The following is a 24,040-nucleotide window of genomic DNA, read 5'->3' on the forward strand; positions in this document are numbered from 1 at the left end:
CACGCTGCTGTGAAGACACCCTAAAAGAGTGTTAAGGTTTATAATTTTCTTGCTGCAAAAAAAGTTAATGGCCTGAGGGGGCAGGGACATTGGGGAAAGGGGAAGGGTAAATGGGGTGTCCCATTTTAATACCTGTGCCACTTGGGTAATAACACAGCCCTGTCTATAGCCATGTTCTGGGAGCTTGGTGGTGTCAAACAGAACTTAAAAAGGGATGTCATTCTTATCTTTGCTTTGGAGACCCTTGACTTTAATGTATTTTACTGTATATATATATATATATATGATCCAGCACACAATCAGACAGGCCAAGTAAAATGAATGTTATTAGGTTTATAAAAAATAAAAAACAAGAATAAATTTGATTGCCACTGATGAGGGCACTCTGGGCATCAAGGTGGTATAGAATTTAGGGTGCATAAAAAAAACAACTCTGTGTGTGTTTTACTAGAATGGTCTGGCTTTTCTATACCATATATTTTCGGTTTTCTTTTTTATACATGACCTCTGATATTTTATACTCCCTATTTTTTTTTCAGGAAAGAGCTGAAAAAGGTGTGAAGCCAACACAGTTGTCAATCCATGAAAATAGAAATCAGGTCATTCGCTTAACATAAAAAATATTTTCAGCACTTTTTCTACCACAAATCATGAGTTATTGCTAAGCAACCAAAGTGGCTGCAATTCTTAAAAATTTATTTAGATTTGGAGGGAAGTACTTTTATCCAAAATTCTGTCAATCTCAGGTCCAGAGACAATGTGTTACCCTGAAGTTACAACTATTTATATAATATGATAATATGTATGCAGAGGTGGACCGTTCTTCATCTGGGGTTATGCAAATGAATGATGGCAATAGTCCTCTACAGCGCCACCTATTGGAAGGTCAATATTCCATTTTTTAACATGGCTATGGATGTAATCCAAAACTGGGCAAGTATTCAGTTTGCTACCATACATCCCTAACTCTGAACACCCTGGCAAAATGTAGATAGCTTGTTTATACCCCCATGCAACCTTCAAATACATCACTGAATGTAGATTTCTCTACAATTCCTAGCCATTTTAGTAAGGCCTTTGTCAGTATGAGCACCCACCTTATTAGGGTAGTTAGGGTCAATACACATTAAACTTTAATATTTGGTTCTGATATAATGATTTTCGTTCTTTTGACTTTTTGATGAAATTTCAAATTGTTTTCACTAAAGCCCCATTCACATATGTTAGAGGTTCTGTTCGGAGCCTCCAGCACAAGCTCAGTAGAAAAACCTGGATGAAATAGAGCAGCATGCAGTGATATTTTGTCGGGTGGACTGCCGGAACCTGGACAGACCCCATTATAGTCAAGGGGTTCGTTCGGCTCCGGTATATGCCTGATCTGGCAGTTTCGGCATTTTCATTGTTCAACAATGGACCGTCAATCAAGTCTGATGTCACCCATTGAAAGGGAGCGGTTGGGAGCACCCACTTGACACACCGACATGAGCCATACCTAACAATAGCCCATCCAGGCGAAGGCAAGTGAACATGGGGTAAAAAAAAACAGGGATAGAGTCAGAAGGGCTGCGGCTGCAGAGCCATACAGCAATCCCGCTGACTCTACCCCATGGGAGGTTCTTCTTAAGGACATAAGTCTATATGCAAAGTACAGCACAACATATACTGTGTAAGGGACTCACCCTAAAGGGTTAGGTTGATAAGATGGCCTATGCCACAAAAAAATATGCCAAAATCACTACATGCACCAAATATTGCACCACATTTTAGCACATTAGAACTAAGCATGCTCCAAGGACCTTTATTGGTTGGTTTATGCTCTCTCAGAGAGCATCATCAAAGAGAGAGTTGAAGTAGCAAGAGCACAGAGACTGTAAGTGAAGGAAGCTGCTTGGAGAGGATAGTGGGCACTGGACTGAAGGAACGGAGACTGCCTGCTACCAAGAGCCACAAGAGAGCAATGGAGACATCCGACTGTGACAAAGACCAAGGAGAGCCAGAAGCAGCTAAAGACAAGTAGTAGACTCTTGCTCCTGACCCTGGACAAGCATAAGCCAGTAGTAGCTATGATTACCACATGAAAAACTGTAAGTGAGGCTGTTCTTTATTCAAATAGTAGGTGTGCACAATGTTAGGGACGTTGTTAACAGTCAACAGGCCTAAGGCATAGGAAGGCACTACACCAAAGAACTTGGACTACTTAGCAAACTTCCATTGCTCAGTGTTACGGACTTGGATAATGATACATGGGTGAGATACTTCTACTGAGGGTATTCCCCCCTGTATGTCTGATCTACTGTATTGATAATAGTGAAGTGGTAACCATAAAAAAGAAACTGCAACACTCAGTGACCTGAACTTCTGTGACACAAAGGGTTATCGATATTGTTTGGAAGGTATTAAGGTTATTTTGTATTGTGCACAAAGTGATATCCTAGGATTAAAGGCTCATTTACAAAGACAATCTTTCAAATGATTGAAAGAGTGACAGTTCGAGCGATCCTTTTGCATAAAGTACTAATGGACACTAATGCCCATTAGCACTTTATCAGCTTCAGGCTTCATTCATACGAGCGTATGTCAGACGCGCTTTCACAGCTGGCCGATATATGCTGCCCATCTGATGCACTGGCTTACAATGCAACAGTTCAGATGGACGTATTCCAGCAGCATAAAAGCACCCGGACAGCCAAGATAGCGCATACGGTACACATTTCGGTCGAGCGCTTTTACACTGGGCAAGAAGTATAGTTCAGGAAGTATCTTCCCAGCCAGAATATGGCGGCGGCTCCCATAGACTCCTATGAGAGCCTATGGAGCTGCCGGAGAAGGGAAGTGGAAGTGAGTTTAGCAGCGTGACTGTTAAACTGCCACCCCCTTCCCTCCTCCTCTCCGACCCTTGCTGGCTGTTTGCAATGGAAAGGGGCAGAACAGGGCGGGAGCTATTTTCTAAGCTCCTGCTCCTTTCCATTGCTGGCATCTGACAAGGGGCGGAGAGGGGGTGGGAGCTTAGCACACTAGCTCCCGCTCCTCCCCTTGCTGAGAGCCTTCGAGGGGGCGGAAAGGGGGAGGCAGTTTAGCAGAGTCTCCCCCAGCCTGACAGCATTCCGGGCTCGGCGTTTATGCACCGAGCCCGGGTGGTCTGAAATCTGCCGTTTGTGTGCCCGTTCACGCGATTTTTGGTCGCGCTGTGGCCGTGAAGACCAAGAATCACTATGCTTGTGTAAAAAGAGCCCTCATTTGCTTGTAAATGAGCCTACAGCAGCTGTTTGCAAATCCAAGCATGTGGTCTGTACTTTGCATTGTTTGTGCATTGGGCTGCTGCGGGCTGTCAGCTGAATACAATGTAATCAGCTGCGCCCGTGGAGAACACAGCGTGCATTGCCTGCTATCTTTCTCCAGCTAAAGGATTGTTGTTTTTTTTACTCACCTTAAAATCATTGTTAAGCTGAAAATTGAAAGATGAAAGCATTTACATGCAATGATTATCGCTCAAAAGCCATCGTTTGAACGAATTTTGTGAGATAATTGTTGCATAAAATGGGGCATTAGTTAGCAAAACGTTATTTACAGTTTAATTGCTTAATTGTGATTATTCCATCGTAACCTTTCATTCTTTTGTTCTTAAATAAATATTGTACATTTTGGTTACTCCATCTGCTGCATCGTATCCTGAATCCTGCGTCACCATACACCACCCAATCGTACAACACAAAACATAGCATAGTGTTAAATACAAACTTTAGTTGACCCGTAAGAGGAACCTCTACTGCTTACACGCTCCCCTCAGAGGTCAAAGAGCTCGAGGCCAGAACTAAACTAACTATTGTATTAACCCTTTCCAATCCACTGTCTGACGTCTGAAGACATTCTAATTGAAGGCTGTACAGCTCTGATGTCGGAAAACGTCCGGCAGGGTATTCTTACTGTATATTACTGGCTGCTCTGTTGTCGGAGGGGCCTCTCCAGCATGTCCCATACCGCAGTACTGGCTCTAGCCAGCAGACGGCGCCATTGTATAATGGCAGAAAGAGAAATCCCCCTAGAAAACCCTGAATCCAAAATTGGATTGCAAAGGGTTAACTGATCCGAAGCTGATCCATGAATACCGGACTGACCAATGTTATGGCGCATTTCTGAAGGAGAAGGAGCAACATAGGAAGTAGCTTGCTATCGGATACACTTATCTTTCTAGTTCCAGTACAGATTTCCTACACATTTCCTCTAACTTCATCCTCAGTGCAAAGAAAAGCAACTATTTCCCCAGCAACGAAATGCTAGAATAATGAGGAAAATATAAACTGATTTCAACAGTCAAGGAAAATAAGTGCCCCCCTGCAGCTTTATTTTATATTTGCTTTGCACTGATAATTGTGTTAGTTCAGTTCCAAAAAAAGGCAGAAGCGAGAACACAAATCATACTTTTCTGACAAAACCAACAATACTGAAAGAGGTGCAACAAACCTGACTGCGGCTCTATTCAGATGTGTTCATATTATACACAGGAGCGAAATAATTCATGTTGCCGTTGCAAAAACAATTACTTAATAACATTCCAGGAACCTGGATCGTAAAGGAGGTGGGATTATGCAAATGTCCTTTTTTTATGAGGGGTGTTTTATGCATTTTGGAGGCATTGTCTGGCACAATGAGGGAGGAGTTTACAAAACAAACTCTATCCAATAGGTTGTATAATATTCTGGTTGTTCCTAAATTCCTACCGTGTTTCCCCCGAAAATAAGACAGTGTCTTATATTAATTTTTGTTCAAAAAGGTTTAACTTTTTTACATGTATAGCTGCCTGGACACTATTTAAATTGACTTTTTTTAATTAACTGTTAGCAGGGTTTAATTTTGGAGTAGGGCTTATATTTCAAGCATCCTCAAAAAGCCTGAAAAATCATTTTGCATCCTCAAAATTTCTGGAAAATCATGCTATGTCTTATTTTCAGGGTATGTCTTATTTTTAGGGCAACAGGGTACTACATAAAATCATGGCTTTCATATCCCGTTTTGATGAAAGCAAACAAACCTTGAGAAGGTTTATGCAAGGTGGACTAAATAGCTCTGTAGGAAGTATATGTGCTATATAAGTAGTTCTCAATGACACAAGTATCCAAAAATAGTGCTTAAAGGGAAATTCTGGCTTTTTTAACTGATGACTTATCCCATGGATAGGCCATCAGTAGTTGATGGATGGGGGTCTGCCACGCAGGACCCCTGTCCATCAGCTGATCGCCTTCTCCTGACCATGGGAGAAGCAGAAAGTGTAGGAGAAGCGTGGCGCTTCCACGTGACATCAATGGGAAAGAAGCCGGCACTTGCACTTAATGCAGTGACCACTCATAACTACGTCCAGTCTGCTACAATGATAGTGGGCCAGACAATCAGTTGATGGATAGGGGTCCCAAGCGACAGAGCCCTTACATCAACTACTGATGGCCAGAGGACAGGTCATCAGTTAAAAAGGCCCAGAATACCCCTTTAAACTCTCTGGAAAGTTCTTGAAATTTCTTCAAAAACCTATGCATAAAATGATACGTAAAACATGTTTTTTATTTGGCTTATTTACACAACTAAATGAATAAGGTCAAGCAGCAGCAAAAACAATCTTCCTTAGGCCTCATGTCCACGGGGACAGATCCGCAGCGGATCACCTGCACACGTCATCCGCGCCCCATAGGGATGCATTGGACACCCGCAGGTATTTAAATTACTGCGGATGTCATTTTCCCTTGAGGCGCGGATTGTGTGTGCGGGAAAACACCCGCAGCATGTTCCATTTTAGTGCGGGTCTCCTGCAGGGACGGCTCCTGCAGGCTTCTATTGAAGCCTATGGAAGCCGTCCGGATCCGCGGCACACCCACAATTGGATTCCTGCTCTCCTGCTCTCCAGTGCGGGAGTGTGGGAGAGCAGGAGCTCAAAAAAAAGAAAGAGTGCACGGCGCATGCGCACGGCACACTGCTGGCGTGCCGAGGACATCCGCCAGGCCGAAGAAAGAAGATCCGGCCGCGACGGAGGGCAAATCCACAGCGTCCGGACAGGTAAGTAATTCTTCTTTTTAGGCCTCATGTCTGCGGGAAAGGAGGGACCCGCTGCGGGATTCTGCATGAAGAATCCGCGGCGGGCCTGATTTTCCCCATGGACAGGAGGCCTTATGGTTTCCAGGCAGCAACAGAAGATTTTTTTTACACCATATCAAGTAAAAAACAAACTTATGCATTTGTCTATGACAGGTCTTATTTTTAGGACACAAGGTAACTCCTGGACTAGTTTAACCCCTTAAAGGGGTTGTCCCGCGAAACAAAGTGGGTCTATACACTTCTGTATGGCCATATTAATGCACTTTGTAATGTACATTGTGCATTAATTATGAGCCATACAGAAGTTATCAGAAATTTTTCACTTACCTGTTCCGTTGCTAGCGTCCTCGTTTCCATGGAGCCGTCTAATTTTCAGCGTCTAATCGCCAAATTAGACGCGCTTGCGCAGTCCGGGTTTTCTTCTTTTCCCAATGGGGCTCCGTGTAGCTCCGCCCCGTCACGTGCCGATTCCAGCCAATCAGGAGGCTGGAATCGGCAATGGACCGCACAGAAGCCCTGCGGTCCACCGAGGGAGAAGATCCCGGCGGCCATCTTCAGCAGGTAAGTAAGAAGTCACCGGAGCGCTGGGATTCAGGTAAGCGCTGTCCGGTGTTCTTGTTTAACCCCTGCATCGGGTTTGTTGAAAAAAAAAAAACCCCGTTTCGGCACGGGACAACCCCTTTAAGGACATGGCTCTTTCCTCCCCCCACTTTAAAAAAAAATCATAAAATTTTAGTTTTTTCCTCCCCACTTTAAAAAAAATCATAACTCCTTTATTTATCCATCCACGTAGCTGACTGAGGACTTGTTTTTTACAGGACAAGTTCTATTTTTCAATGGTACTACTAAATCTTCCATATAATATACTTAAATACATTTAAGATAATTTTCTACCGCCATAGCTTTTTTATTTTTTCATCGACATATGTGTGTGAGGGCTCGTTTTTTTTTTTTTTGCGGGACATCCCTATAGTTTCTATTGGCACCATTTTGGGTTACATAGAACTTTTTGATTGCTTTTTATTACATTTTTCCTTGGATATAGGGTGACCAAAAAGTCAAAACCTGACATTCACCATACGGGGTAAATAATGCAGTACTTTGATACATCGTACTTTTATGAACACATCGATACCAAATATGATACCATTTTTTTTTTTAATTAGATGTTTTATTTATTATAAATATGGCAATAGGTTTTTTTTAACCTTTATTACCTTTTATTTTATTTTAATAATTAATAAAACATTTTTAAATTAATTTTTAATTATTTTTTTTTAGCCCTCATAAGGGACAAGAATTTGCAATGGTGTGATCGCTCCTGCAGTATGATGTAATGCCATTGCATTACATTATACTGCGATCTGAAACTCAATCTATCAAGCCACGCCACAGATATGGCTTGATAGGCAATCTACTATGGCAGCCCTAGGGGCTTTCAGAAGGTAGATTTTGAAGCATTGTGGGGGGGCCGTTCGGGACCTCTGAGCATCAATCAGGGCATTTAAATGCCACTGTTAGAATTGACATTGATCGGTGGCATTTAAAGGGTTAACAGCTCCGATCAGTGGCGCTGCTGATCAGAGCTGTTGCGGGAGGGGTTTTCATCTCTAAGAAACAGCTGGCACCCGCATTGTATTGCGCAGGATTGACCCCCGATCCTCCTCCATATGTACCCCAAACCGCCAGGACATAAATGTATGCCTTGTAGCGTAAAGGTTTAAAAAGCTCCTAACGTCTACAGGAATTTGTAAATCAGAGGATATTGTCCAAAAGATACATTTAAAGGGGTTGTCCCATGCCGAAACGGGTTGTTTTTTTTTCAATAGCCCCCCCGTTCGGCGCGAGACAAACCCGATGCAGGGGTTTAAAAAAAAAAAACGGATAGTACTTACCCGAATCCCCGCGCTCCGGTGACTTCTTACTTACCTTGCGAAGATGGCCGCCGGGATCTTCACCCACGGTAGACCGCAGGTCTTCTCCCATGGTGCACCGTGGGCTCTGTGCGTTCCATTGCCGATTCCAGCCTCCTGATTGGCTGGAATCGGCACACGTGACGGGGCGGAGCTACGAGGAGCAGCTCTTCGGCACGAGCAGCCCCATTCAGAAGAAAGAAGACCGGACTGCGCAAGCGCGTCTAATCGGGCGATTAGACGCTGAAATTAGACGGCTCCATGGAGACGAGGACGCCAGCAACGGAACAGGTAAGTGAATAACTTCTGTATGGCTCATAATTAATGCACGATGTACATTACAAAGTGCATTAATATGGCCATACAGAAGTGCTTAACCCCACTTGATTTTGCGGGACAACCCCTTTAAGTGAGAAATGTATGATCACTGTAGGCTCCAACATTGGAAATCTCATGGTGACTAGAATGGGGGTATCAAGTTCCCTGTTCCTCTCTATGGCACAACCACATTGAACAGTTTGAATAGAGTAGTGGCTGTACATGCACCACGCCGCTCGTCTCTAATTCTATGGATTGAACAAAAACAATGGACAGTGACTATGGGGGTCCCAGCAGTGAGGGTCCCAGTGATAGTACATTTATCACACAAAAATCTATGAATATGAATTATAAATCCTTGTTCTACAGTACCCATACAAATCTATGGGCATGTACAGTACTTATATTGGCCTCTGCTTTCCTACAGAGCTATATGGTGGAATCTGAGAAAAAAGGTTCCTTCACATGCCATATGGAGGGATTCTCAGCATTGCTTCTAGAAGATAATACAATGCTGTATGGAGGCACCATAAGATGGCATGAAGTATACCTACAGCTCAGTAATATAGAACCTTAAAGGGGTATTCCAATCTTGGCCATTTCATAGCTGAGATGAGAAACTGCTGCCATGGCTATTAGCCAACTGGCCGGCGCGGGTAGAAAGAGACAAGTGCTTAGCGCGGTGCTGTTTCCACAGCACTATAGAAACAGTGTTGCACTAAGTGCTGTCCAACAGGTGATCAGAACAAAGCTTCTGAGTTCTACCTTCTTGGCAATGAAAAGCCAAGATGGGAATACCCCTTTACGAACTTTATGGCCCAGTGTATAAGCTCTTACATATGATATTGCATGAGGCCTTAAGGGGTGTTCCCATATTGACAAAAAAAAGGCAAAGATGAGAACACTGCTGATTGTGAGGTGGCTGGGATGATAGAAACAGCCAAGCTTGGCCGAGCTATGTGGCTTCCGTAACTCGTATAGAAGTCAAAGGGAGTTATGCAAACAGGGTAGTACAAAAAGCTGTGCTGTTTTCACAGTTAGACTGTGTAAAGCAATGTGGAATAAGTTGGTGATATACAAATAAGGATTATCATTATTAGAACTTCCATTGACTTCTATGTGCCTATTTTCGCCTTCCAAACTACCTCTGGCCACTGCAACCAGGGTGATCGAGGACAGAGGGGGTCCTAACTCATACTAGGTGCAGGTCCCAGAGGCAAGACTCACACCTATCAAAGGTTTATGGCCAGAGATGAGCGAGTATACTCGCTAAGGCACATTACTCGAGCGAGTAGTGCGTTAGCCGAATATCTGCCCGCTCGTCTCTAAAGATTCGGGGGCCGGAGCGGTTGACAGGTGAGTTGCGGCGGGGAGAGAGGGAGAGAGAGATCTCCCCTCCGTTCCTCCCCGCTCTCCCCCGCCGCTCCCCACCCCCCGCCGGCCCCCGAATCTTTAGAGACGAGCGGGGAGATACTCGGCTAAGGCACTACTCGCTCGAGTAATGTGCCTTAGCGAGTATACTCGCTCATCTCTATTTATGGCATATCCTGGGGATCGACCATGTGTAGTGAGTACAAGCAGTTTGCAGTGCTTAGTTGCTAGACTTATATAATTGCCATTAGCATGCTCAATGGGGCAATAAACTACAAACATGAGTCCACATGTCCAAAGCACATCATTTAAGAACAGAATGGCTTGGTAAAGTCCAACTAAAATAATTGGCAGGTCAAATTTTAAATACAAAATATATAATCAAAAATTAAAAAATTAGTAATAAAAATGTCTATTAAAAATCTGAATTACACGGCAAAATCATATAATTTGTAATTACCTACCCTCATTTTCGAGCAGGCATCTTGTGTTGACTCTGTTCCTCTCAATTCCTTTATCAGCATTGATCCTAAATACTAAAAAAGAAACAAATTTAGATGGATGATGAAAACACCAACAGAACATATAATGGAATTGTCCGTGGAAGACAGAGTGCTAGCACGTCTATAAATTTCGAAAAATAAATATGGTGAATGGAATGACGCAATCACTGGAGAAAATCCAACTAACGACAAGAACACTTAAAAAAATATTTAAATACAACATCTCACATCACGTTGTAGTTACAAAATATCGATCAACCCCGCCAGTCAGCAAGTCAACTGCAGCACAAAACCAAATCTATTGATAGTTTCCTTGCTCCATCCAAATTATTATGCAGGGGAAAGATATATGAGGGGAGATTTATCAAATTAAAAAGACAAAAAAATCCAAAACTACTACAACCAAAAACAGTGGGGTGATCCATGATGACCAATCAGATACCAGCAGTCATTTTTTTTAATGGTAAGTTGCAAATGAAAGCAGTGACCTTATTGGTAACCATGGAAAACTTTCCATTTTTTTGTTTGCACTAGTTTTTATAAATCTCCCCCATTATGTAGTTTACAGAACTGACATACGGATATGTCATAAGTGAAGAGGAAAGACCAGTCACTAAAGTTATGTTATCAGCTAACACTAGCTAGTGATTGTGGCAAAATGCCCTAATATATACTGTATGAGCTAGATACAATTTGTATTACTGTACAATTCATTGCCACAATTCATTTTCCAAATGTTAACCCCATTTGTGTAACATATAATATTAAAGTAGTTGTCAAATTAAATGGATAATTATGAAATCATATGGTACAGCGATGGGGTCTGCATTCATCCCTTCTGGAGATTATGGAGATTATGTTCATATGAGAACAGATAACATAAAATAATGCCCATCAGCTTTGACAAAACTGCTGTACCTGGGGTCAATCTTAACAAGACATCTTCTGATTTTTTTTTTTTCAGTTTTACCTAACACGTAACAAAGTGAAGTAAATATAAGTGCACTATATACCTTTATCATCTCAGACCAGGAACACTGGGGGTGAGCAACGGGTTTTAATATGGGTCCATACTTTCCCCCAAATGGCATGCTCTAAACAAAGAAAAACATACTAGACATTTTCTGAAACTAGACAAACAAAGGAATCCTTCTTTTGATGGATCAAACAAAATTTGTGTAAAAAAATTACAATTACCCTAGAGAAAAAGCCTTAAAGCATCTTGCCCCTAACCAAGATTAACATGCAGTTTCAATCGTGTACTATTACTGTCCCACGCTGATGGATAAGACCATTTCACAGGCTGACAAATTAGAAATTGCAAAATGGCTGCTGTTCGGTTGGAATTTTTTAATTTTACTCATAATTAATTTTTTAGGTTAAGATATGGAGGGGCAGTGCTTTAAAGAATACAATTTTTCTTACTCAAGTAAAAAATAAACAAAGGAGATTTTCCTTTTATTTCTCTGGATCTTAACTGTAGTTTTTTTTTATTAAATTTATATAACAGTGCTAATGGAATCGACATTTTTTATTGGTCCGGCCTGAACAGCCAATTTTAGCAAGTTTTCAATCTTCCAGAGAAATAAGTTGGTGGTTAGGCTGACCCATCACAGCTGAGAATCCAAGCAGTGAAAGGTGTCAAAGCAAGAACTTCACCCCGTTTTGTTTTTTAAAAAATATTCATGCCTTTTCTAAAACCCACATGGGTTTTTGTGTGTCTAGGTGAAAATGGTGATCTTCAGTGCATAATATAAATGTGACGTGGGTAAAATGGTTTTCACATTGAAGTCACATTCCTTTTTTGTCATTGCCAGATGAAATAAAATTGAGAGGAGGGTTAAATACTAAGTATGGGAATAAGATTTAATAAAAGACAAACTCTTAGAGAATTTGAATTGTCTAGGGGTCCTTGGGTTATCTCATTGTACTAACCTTCCCGGTTCACTAGTTATGGGATTACGGCAATGTCGTAAAGCAATGTGGTCATCAATCATCATGATGTAGCCCATTGGGGAGTTTTTATGAAGACTGGTGAAGGATAAATGAGATGTAACCCATAGCAGTCATTGAAATGATTACTGAAATTCAGCTTGAATTGCGAAGGTCTATGGATTACAACTTCTTTTGCCATTGAGCATCAGTATTCATAAAAGCTCAGGCTGTGTTAATGAATACCCAGCAGCTTGTGCTCCATTCCAAGAGTATAAAGAATGCAAAGGTTCTCAGTTCAAGCAGGGATGCATTGGCACTGTTGGTGCCTTCCCAGAATGAACCCAATGAGAATGACCCTTGAGGGTGAAGATCTGAAGGAGGTAATATGCATAACAGGGGATGGGAACAAGGAATCTGTAGGAGTAAAGGAACTGAAGGATCACATAAGGAAGAGGAAAGTGAGGTTGGGTAACCAGAGTCCTGGACAGGAGAAGTCTAAAGATAAAGTGCCTGAAATCTTAAATATTACTTTTGTACAAAATGAGATAAAGAGAAGAAATAAACAGGATTGATACACAAGGATCCATATCAAAATTAATACTAATATGGATCCATCGAATAAACCACGCTTGACCTCTATATTACTCTTTTTTTTTAAGTCTAAAAAGTCCAAAATTTTGTGCTGCTGATTGATTTTTTAACAGATATGTTGTTGAAGTTCTGTTTTTCTGATGCATAGAGAACGGAAGCTCCAACAGCTATACAAATATGTTATAAAATGTAGCAGCGCAAATGTAAACAAATAGGCGGACTTTCACCCATAAAGTGGGGCTACCATGTTGTAAACCAGACAAATAATCATTAGAGTACAGTCTTTCCACTTACTAGTGAATAGTACTTCCTAAGTGTTTAGTTGAAAACCAGTTATCTAATGAGATTCAACCAATATTGGTTCAATATGGCTGCCTTTACTGTCGGTACTCAACAGATGATCTCCTATCCATCTCGAAGACTTATTAAAGATCATTAGTGAATGTGTTCTTGTCAATGGTCAAAGATATAGATACTATGTAGCATACACAACCATAGATGAGCATCTTTCATAGAACATGTCATTGACCTCGCCCAAACCTATGCTCGTTCTCTGCATGACAACTTCCATTTGTCAATTCTCTAGAAATATCCACCTTTGTTATAAGGAAAAAAAATCATCATGTTAGAAATTTGCCATTTTGATCCAAGACCAAGATAATTGGTGAGACCTTAAATCCCTCTTCATGGTGTCAGCATCTTCTCTAGGTTGTCTTCTCGAAAGAGTGTACTACATTACTGCAATAGAATTATTATTACTTAATACATCTATGGCAAGACCATACACTGTGGTGGGGCATGAAAATCAAAGCTGGATATCTTTGTCACCCCCCTTCAATGCAAAATCTGAGCTACATTTGAGTCTTCTTAAGCTCCAAGGCTTGGGTGTAATGCTACCTGAGTTATTCTGTTCCTTACCATTGCCCAACCTGCTGCCTTAGGCATCATCTTCCAAAATTGTCACGGAGTGCTCATGCCACAGTTCTGGTGCAACTGTAAGGAATGTGGTCACTAGCCAGGCTCCTCTGAGCTACATTTGAGTCTTCTTAAGCTCCAAGGCTTGGGTGCAATGCTACCTGAGCTATTCTGTTCCTTACCATAGCCCAACCTGCTGCCTTAGGCATCATCTTCCAAAATTGTCATGGAGTGCTCATGCCACAGTTCTGGTGCAACTGTAAGGAATGTGGTCACTAGCCAGGCTCCTCTGAGCTACATTTGAGTCTTCTTAAGCTCCAAGGCTTGGGTGTAATGCTACCTGAGCTATTCTGTTCCTTACCATAGCCCAACCTGCTGCCTTAGGCATCATCTTCCAAAATTGTCATGGAGTGCTCATGCCACAGTTCCGGTGCAACTGTAAGGAATGTGGTCACTAGCCAGGCTCCTAGAGGTTTACTTTGAGATAATCATGAGGGCATCTACTCAACCCACCACTAATATTTCCCACCCATCACCATCCCAACCATACTATACATGCACTGGGTCAATTACAAATCAGTTTTGAAGGTGAACATAAGTCATGCTTTAAGATATTGGGTGTTTCTGTCCTCATCGTTCTGCTCGAAGGGGCGGTCAGGAGAATTTTGACTGCAGCTTCTGAATGAATCGAGACAGAATCCCTTACAATACAAGTAAACTGATTATTGAAGCTGCACTCGAACTTCAGGAAAACGAAAGGGTTACTTGAGCTGGAGCTAAAAATATGCTTTAATTCCACATATCCATAATCTGATATATTCATACTGGTGCAGCGTAACCATTAAAGATAAGATTACAGGAAACCAAAACTGCATAGAGTGGCATTATTCCAGCCGGCAGGGTCAGACGGAAACATTAAGTGAAGAAGGGACCTGGACGCCCAATTTCCGCGTGCTACAATCCCCTAATTATCCAAATGGACATTCGTGTCTTCTGTTTCTTTCTTAAGAGAGTGCATCATTGACATTTAAGAATGAGCGCATTCATTGGCTCTGAAAGCCTATTTATTTTCGGGAAATGCATCTGCAGCTGCGGAAAAGAGCAGTCTGTAAAATAATTAGGTCACTTCTTTATGAAAACACACAACGTCGTGTGAAGACATCGCTGACTGAGCTCATGGGATCTTCACCAGGACAGACAATACTTGGGAGATGTACAATAGAGTCGGATCTTCATTAAGAAGACTTTCAGCTGCCCCAGACAGTCTTTAAGATGAGAGAGCACATCTGTTCAACATCTCTTCTCTGACTAGCTCCTGTAAAGCCCTAGACGTGCTGAGAGTTATAGTTCAGGTAGTCCTTAGTCAGTGAAGCGATGCTCCTCCTTTGCAGCAACTTTAGTCACATCAAAAAACAGTATAAAGTCATCTGTAGTTATCTAATGATGACGCTGAGATTGCACGAATGCCACCTCGATTCTGCTGACGACACCTACGGATTAATGACAGGGAGGATGAAATTCCCAGCCACCTTGCAGGGATATTTTTAGATAATTTCTGCTTGTATATGGAAAAGTTCTTATAATAATGCGATTAGAGAACTGTTTATTTTATTCATATAGCTTATACAGGATGTAGTCAGATGATCCAGCGCTATATCTCAGTTCTGGTGTCTTATATTGAACTTACAATAGTTTACTTAAGGCCTCGGTCACACGGGCGTTTTTTCGCGCGATTTGCGGATCGCATGACGATGCGCATCCGCAAATCGCGTGACCGGGGCCGACGATTCGCCAAAAAATCTACAGCTAGCAGCGTTTTCGGCGAAACGGGCCAGCGCTGCCCGCTATCCTCTGCCACAGCTGTGGCAGAGGAGAACGATGTTCGCCCATTGAATTCAATGGAGCCGGCAATACAGCCGCCTCCATTGAAAGCAATGGGCTGCCGGCGAGCGCGGCATGAATTTTCGGGAAGGGCTTAAAAATATAAGCCCTTTCCTTAAAACCATCCGAAAATGTGTAAAAAAAAAAAAAAAAGGATACTCACCTTTTCCCTGCAGACGGAGTTCAGCCGTGTCCAGCCGGCAGTTCTCCTGAACTGCTCTGTGTAGTATTCAGCAGGCGGGGATTTAAAATCCCCGCCTGCTGAATGGGCTGCCTCTGATTGGTCACAGCCCTCACCAATCAGAGGCAGCTCTCACTCACCCATTCATGAATTCATGAATGGGTGAGTGAGTGCTGCCTCTGATTGGCTGAGCACAGGGACCAATCAGAGGCAGCTCTCAGCTGTCATTCAATAGCTGAGAGCCCGCCTGCTGAATACTACACAGAGCAGTTCAGGAAAACTGCCGGCCAGACGCGGCTGAACTCCGGCTGCAAGGAAAAGGTGAATATACTTTTTTTTTTTTTACACATTTTAGGATGGTTTTCAGGGAAGGGTTTATATTTTAAGCCCTTCCCCGAAAATTCATGCCGCGCTCGCCGTCAGCTCATTGCTTTCAGTGGAGCCGGCTATATTGCCGGCTCCATTGAATTCAATGGGCGAACATCGTTCTTCTCTGCCACAGCTATTACAGCTGTGCCAGAGGAGAGCGATCTTTATAGTATATGTTCTCAATGGGGTCGGCGCTGCTGCCGCCAGCCCCATTGAGCGCATATATAGAACACAAGGAATTGCAGAATGCAGATAGGCGCGTTCTGCGAATCGTTGTGTCCTATAATTTATCGCACATCCGCATAAAAAGCGGACATGTGACCGATCCCATTGCGAAGCATTGGGTCTATATATGTGCGGATCGCATGCGCATGCGCAAATCGTGCGAAAAAACGCCCGTCTGACCGAGGCCTGAGTTGGAAGGTCAGGATGGTATGGAGCATGGGCTCCTGGGGGCCCCGGAACATGAATTTTAATTCTGTGTTGTGGCCCCTGTAAGGGAGTGTAAAACCCAATTTCAAAGTTGAAGAGTAGCAAGCGAGAAGCAGAAATCCACTTTCCGCTGCTATGAGAAAAGTAAGGAAATATATGTTCTGGTAGTATGACCTATGTGAAGGAGGCCCAACATGGATCAGTACCTTAAACTCCTGCAGATGACAGTGGATGACTGGTTGGATGATCTGCCCCCATTCTTGCAGAAGAAGGCTATTTCAAGTATGCATTTGCATAGGCCATACTACCAGAACTTACGCTTCCTTACTTCAGTCATAGCAGCGGTCCTACAAGACGTCCTAGCACATCCATGCCTTTCTATTCAAGTTTGCTATTTTTATTTCAATATTGGACACCGGCATTGAGATGTAGCACTGGATCACTCTTTTCGACTGCATCATGTATAGTACCAACATATTCTGCAGTGCTGTTTGAAGATCAGCATCTACAGTTGCACGACGAAGTAATGAATCCTTGGGAACTACTGGGTTTCTGCATTGGTTACTAAAACATGTGGTTCTAGATGCCATGATGCCAGAGGTTCAGAACAGAGATGCTGCAGCCTCTGATTTGCTGCAGAGTTCAGATGACTTCACATGGTGCCATGTTCTATAACAATCACCAGGAGGATGGCGGGGCAATAGCACTGGATCCTCCCAGCTACACATGGGTAAGCACTGCTCTTTTTATTTTAAGACAGTTACAGCTATAGCTGCAATGTCATCTGGTAACCAGACAACCCCTTTAATAACTTTTCCAAGAGCTAATTGACAAAAAAGGTGTTTCAACTAAAGAGCAAAGATTGAAAGTGTGAGTTTCACAGGTGCTTTGCACAATAAATAAAGGCACACAAGGCCTGGTTACTCACAAATCTGAAGAAATACTGCTTAGTGTGAACAATCTCTCGTGCTAACTTCTTTCGGAAGACCTCAGAAGACGTGTTACAGAGGCACATTAAGTTGGAAAAGGCAATAAAAGTTAAAGACCTGGGTGTACATCAATCCACGGTAAGACAAATTATCTACAAATGGAGAAAATTCAGGACTGTTGCTACTCTTCCTAGGAGTGGACACCCTGTTAAGACCACTCAAAGAGTACAAGGGAAAAACCTGAAAGAGGTGAGAAAGAAACCTAGAGGAAGAGCAAATGACATAAAGAAGACTCTATAAACTGCATAAACGTCTACTCATGTGTCCCCTGTTAGAAAAACATTGAACAAAAATGGGGTTCATGGAAGGACTCTACGAAGAAAGCTGCTTCTGTCCAAAAATACATTGTGGCCTGTTTCAAATTTGCCAGGGACAACCTGGAAAAAACACAACTAGAGATGAGCGAGTATACTCGCTAAGGCACATTACTTGAGCGAGTAGGGCCTTAGCCGAGTATCTCCCCGCTCATCTCTAAAGATTCGGGGGGCGGCGAGCGGCCGGGGAGGAATGGAGGGGAGATCTCTCTCTCCCTCTCTCCCCCAGTTCCCCGACACAACTCACCTGTCACCCGCGGCGGCCCCCGAATCATTAGAGACGAGCGGGGAGATACTCGGATAAGGCACTACTCGCTCGAGTAATGTGCCTTTGTGAGTATACTCGCTCATCTCTAAACACAACGCTTCTGAGAACAAAGTTTTATGGGGAAATAAGACAAACATGGAACTTTTAAGCACAAATGCACAACACTGCAGAAAAAAAGAACACTGCCCACCAAAAGCTCATCCCAACTGTTAACACACAGGAGCTGTGTTATAGATAAAGGCCTTGGTGAGACAAGCCCTTTAACCTTTGCTTAACCTAATCTTAGCCCTTACTTAACAACCAGCCATATTTTATTAGTAATCAGTGCAGAGATCCAGGTAATTCTACAACGAATTAAAACTAAAAGTATGTTTTTAACATGAGGGAGGTAATTGAAATATTCAGAGGAAACCTACCCAAACATGGTGAGAACATACAGACTCTATAGTATGTAGATGTTGGCCTTAATTTGATTTGAACCCAGAATCACAATGAAGGTTTTCCTCTGACAATGCCATCCACTGTGTATTACTTGGTTGCTTATTCATTTGAATGGGCACTGGGTAATACGAAATTTCTCCTGCAGTGGACACTGTGGAAGAAATGTGTGGCCAGCTGTAAGGTGCTAACAGTTTTTTTGCTGGTGGTTTTGGAAGCCAGACTCATAGAGAACCAAGGGGCATAGCTAGGAACAGAGCAGGCTGGGCATGTGCCCCGGGTGCAGTCACGGCTGAGATGGTGGGAGCCTAACAATTTAAGCTCCCTACTATTTTCCTGGAACGGAGCTGGTTCTGCAAGAAAATTACAATACAGTTTTGGATAAATTGAGCTTGTTCTAATTCAAACGGCTATAGCTCCAGTTCTATCAGAGCTACTGACAATGCTTTTGATATCATTTTAAAGCCAGGATTCTTGGTGTTAAATTTACATTAAAAGAATGTTTGTAGCACCTATAAAATTGAAGGTATTTGAAGTGAAGTCAGGAATATTGAGTCAAGTCTGTGCAGAGCAAAGGGGTGGGGTGGCAGTAGTGAACCATCAGTGATTTTCCTGTCTGTCCCAGGGAAAGGGTGACATGGACCTTTCCTTCATGATACCACCCCACTCCCAGGTGATGGTGGCGCAAAACAAATTTTTTGTCCGGGGAGGAGGGAAAGCCTAGCTATAACTTTAGTGTACCTGTCACCACCATTTCAGACCCCAAAACGAACTTCAATGGCTGGAAGAGACTAAAAAAGATCACTTCTAATGGCATCTTTTTTTGTAATAAGCCCATGTATCTCCACAATTAGGTTTTAAAGTTATCCCATGCCGATTATTGAACTGCTGAGCAAACTACATCCTCTTTATCTTCATAGACAGGGATTCCTGTGTAATCGGAGATGCCTCAAGTTGTCTATCAAGAGAAAAGGGACATGACTAGCTCAGTGGCTCATGAATTAGCATGACTCCTCTTGGCCAGATGACTCTTCTCTGCTCATTTGCATATGGCAGTACATAACATTGAAACCTGATTGTAGGGCTACATTGGCTCATTACGAAAAGAGACAGCGCAAGAAGTGGTTGATATTTTATGCCCTGCGACCACTGAACTTAGTTTTGGGGGTGATATGGTAGTAACAGGTTCCCTTACCAGTACTTTTATGGCATTCACCATGTGATGTAAATATTATGTTAGAGGTTTTATTACGTATTACAACTTTTGCACAATATAAACATTTTTTTATATGCAAAAATACATTTTGTGGCACAGAATTCCAGAACCAGAGCATTATTTTCAGTTGACAGAGTTTTACGAAGGGTTGTTTTCTGTCGGGCGATATGTAGTTTTTATTGGTACTATTTTGAGGTATACACGATTTTTTATTTCTGTTTTGGAGACTTTATTTACCCAGCACAGTAAATTCTGTAAAAAAAAAAAAAAAGTAATGCAATATTTTATAGTACGGGTTGCAACAGATGTGGCCATAATAATTATGTGTAGTTTTTTTTAATATATATTTTCACTATTTAAAGCATTTAACTTTACTTTTTTCTGTAAAAATATTTAGATGTCACAGTCACCAATGGCTGCAGCATCGGCACAGTGATTAGATGAGCAAGTTCTCGCCATTCCCCTCCTTTCTTGGAGAAAACCCTATATATGACAATCAGAGAGCAATATATGTTATCTGGTTGATGAAGGGCAATAACATGAAGATAAATTCACATCATCCCTTCCCTGGAACAGGTGGATAGACAGGAAGACACAGGTCTTCTCTGCTGCCATTGGTCTTCCCTTCCTTTTCTCTGCACATACACTAAATACAACAGTCTTAGTTTCTTTACCATTTGCTCAAGATATTTCAACAAGAATAGAATAAAGGAGCCAATTACAATTGTCACACTCGCTACAAGAGAATCCGTTACGCCGTATGAATCGTTTGCATGGAAATAACTTTCTATTTCTCTCACAGAGGACAATGATCTGTAGGACTGAACACTGTACACCCAGCTCCACGTTGCTCCATGAAATACCTCCCTGCTGCCCCACTTGTCAAGCACATTTCCTAACACTTTCGTGCTCATAGCCCTCTCCTCTCTCTTCCCAACCCCTCTTAGAGACACAATACTCTGAGCAAGCTTTCAAGGTAACAGACACGGTAAACAAAATGGAACCCACCCCCCTTCCTTTTTCATTCACTGCAAAAAAACAGATATTTTAAAAACTATTAAGTGATGAGCAAAGTATATTAAAATGTTGAAGAATGTTATGCAATGACTGGAGCAGATTTAAAAAACAAAAAAAATTAAAAACACCTTAAAGTGGTTGTTTAATTATAAAAATAGAATGTTACCGGCTAGCTCTATGGGTTAAAACAAAAGAAGAGTGCATATTTACCTGTCTTTAGCCTTCCATGGCACAGCTGAGTGTCTCCTATGGCTCCATACCGAACAACCAATGCAGAGGTACTCCGGTGGTCAGCAGGTGACTGTTGTGGCCAATCGAAAGCCGTAGCATCACTGTTCTGAACTCCTGGGATCGTGGCACCCAGGAAGTGAGCGCCATTGCCAGCAGTTCGGATGGCACCGGGAGCTGTTCAACTGTGTCCCAAGGGCCGAATATAGGTGAGCATGCCCTTGTTTCTTGTTTTAACCCATGGCCAGCTGTTAAACGTTTTTTTTTTGCAATCATACAACCCATTTAAATTTGTGTCGCTGTTTTCACAATTCATTGTATTTATATTATTTTTTAACATGTGTTTAATTATTTTTGCCTTATTCATAATACGTATTAACCCCTTACTTTAATGCCTAATAGTAGCATCTATCTCCAAGGTTTCGTCTGGCTGGAAAATGCAACATGCATTAAATATTTTAAATATACAGGGTTATTACAAATGACCTTCCTGATTTGAAACCCTCATAACTCCCCTTTTAATGACACTCAGATACAGAAAGTTGATATAAATGGAAACAGAAATTCATTTTGTACAAATTCATGTTGTACAACATCAAAAAACTTTTTCACATCAGATGATCAATCTGAGCCGTCTTTGTGACTCCACACATGAAGTTGAAGTCAAGTTCCTGCCATACATGTTGTAGATAGTCTACAACATGTATGGCAGGAACTTGACTACAGCTCCATGTGTGGAGTGACGAAGACGGCTCACATTGATCACCTCTGATGTGGAAAGGTTTTTTGATGTTGTACAACATGAATTTGTACAAACTGACTGATGCAATGGCTTCTGGGATGCCGCAGATCATGGTGGACGGTAAGGGGGGCATGTAGACTCTAATACTCCCCCAGAAAAAAACAGCACAAGGTGTAAGGTGCAGGGAACATGGAGTCCAAGGAAAAAGTTCACTATCATCACCCCCTGCACGGACAATCCATCTGTTTGGTAGTCGCCACTCACTTATGACTTTATTGTGATAATAGGGGTGAAGGGGGAACGTAGGACGCAGAACACTCTCCTGTATTCGTTGACAGCCATTGTGTCTCACATCATAGCAACCAATCACAGAGCAGCTTTCATTTTACCTCAGCAGCTTGAGAAATGAAAGCTGCACTGTGACTGGTTGCTATGAGCATAAAGGACGTCTTACTGGTAGACGGTTTTGCTAAATGAAACTATATGAGTTTCCGTTTCCATGTATCTGGGGGTCATTAAACGGGAGTTATGGGGGGGGGGGGGGGGGGAACATACCGTACAATAAAGTCTGACCTGCAAAACATGTAAAACAAAAATAAAGAAAACTAATTTTAATTAAGGAAAATAAAACCATTTGGCTGCAGACGTCCTTCTTCTTTCCAGCACTGCCTGGAGACTATATCAGTGCCGCTTTAAGGAGATTAGAAATACCTGGTATTTTTGGTATTCTATTTTTAAACTTGCAGACGTCATCCTTGTTATGTGTGTCCAGGAACGGTAACAGGTTTAGATGGGGAAGAAATCTCTGCAGAGTAACCTACATAGCAGAAAGTGCAAAAACAGGCAAATCTGCAACTCTAAAAAAATGTAATATTGTTGGGAACACAGAAATTGTCATTTATGATGGGGTAAGGGGCACTGGGGCCAAATAACGGAACACACTCTGGAACCAACAGACTATCCGGCCGAAGCATTTCACTAAACCTACCATTATAAACATCATATGTCCATCATTGTAAGCTAGGGCGTAACTAAAGGCTCAGAGGCCCTGATGCAGAAGGTGCGCTGGGGCCCCCCCTCTATCTGTATCTGTACCCGTACCCATACCTAAACCATGCTGCACAGAGACATAACGTGAAGCTCATGGGCCCCAATGCAAAACCTGTAACAGGGCCCCCAACTATAATGCTTTACTCATTGTACTGGGCTCCCTATATGGAGGAGAGGCCTTATGGGCCCCCTAAGGCTCCTGGGCCCGGGTGCAATTGCATCCCCTGCACCCCCTATAGTTACGCCCCTGATCGGAAGATCACAGCTCAAGGATTCTTGGATATTGGCCCTTGAGTATTACAGTGACTGAAGCACATTCATACCAAACTCTAGGTACTCACAAGTATTAACTATGGTTAAGAGGAAACCTTTAATCAGAACATTAATGCAGGGTAACTACATCAACCAGCCCAGCTTTCGGGGACCATGCCCTTAAGCAAACCTTAGTAACTTTAAGATTCTTATAGTACCAGGTCATCTTCCCTGCATTCACCATACTGCCATGTCAAAACTCCTAACTGACACTGTAATAACACAACCAGAGGGATGGTCTGGCTTTCCGCTTTAGCTAATTGATGGTGGTTACGAATGACAGACCCCCCCCCACCCTAAAGTGGTTGTCAAATGAAGACAATTCCATTCTATATTCCTATTATGGACATCATACGGGGAATTATCTGGCTCCCGTACTCACTCTGGAGAATCAGCTCCCACTATGGTAGACATGAGTCAACCTTGTATTATATGGACGGCCATTTATCTGGATCATTTGCTCTGCAGTGGACAATGGAAGGTAAATGGCTGGCATGCTGTGCTTTTTCCCCAGCAAAATCAGCTATTTTCCAGAATTTCCAAGAGTGGGACTCATGGCGATAAACCGATCGCTATGGTCACATTTTGAAGGTGGATGTCACTGATGAGGTGACGTCTTTAAAGGGCCGCTCCAATGAAAACACATTTTTCGATGCCTGCACCCCTCACCTGATTGCCTGTCAGTCTCTGGAGGTCTCCTCTGTATATTGCAGCCACTTCCTTACAGTACAGCCCCTTTCTGATACTTATCAGGCACCCTCTTGAGAGTGAGATTTTTTACTTTCGTTTTCACATTAATCCCATAAAGCATTAGCTAAGGCTATACCATTTCTGCCCAATGGAGGACGGTTTAACTATCATTATCTTTGGTATTCACCTATATAAGCTGCAGCACATACTTATATAGTCAGGAGGAGGAGCTGTGATCTCCTCTGTTATGACTGCGTGACAGGAGCTGTACGATCATCACCAGTAA

General features: G+C 42.4%; 1 protein-coding gene across 1 annotated transcript in view; it reads right to left on the reverse strand.

Annotated features, from left to right (window-relative positions):
* The window catches only part of ANKS1B (ankyrin repeat and sterile alpha motif domain containing 1B), a 112,427-nt gene that overhangs the window by 17,711 nt on the left and 70,676 nt on the right, over positions 1 to 24,040 (reverse strand). The window contains exons 4-5 of the mRNA XM_066589531.1: positions 11,200 to 11,280; positions 10,148 to 10,219 (exon numbers count right to left, since the gene is read on the reverse strand). Of these exons, the coding sequence (XP_066445628.1) occupies positions 10,148 to 10,219; positions 11,200 to 11,280 (153 nt within the window). The remainder of the gene's footprint in view (positions 1 to 10,147; positions 10,220 to 11,199; positions 11,281 to 24,040) is intronic.

This window comes from Eleutherodactylus coqui, chromosome 2 (genome assembly GCF_035609145.1).
Source record: "Eleutherodactylus coqui strain aEleCoq1 chromosome 2, aEleCoq1.hap1, whole genome shotgun sequence".
NCBI classification, from domain to species: Eukaryota; Metazoa; Chordata; class Amphibia; order Anura; family Eleutherodactylidae; genus Eleutherodactylus; species Eleutherodactylus coqui.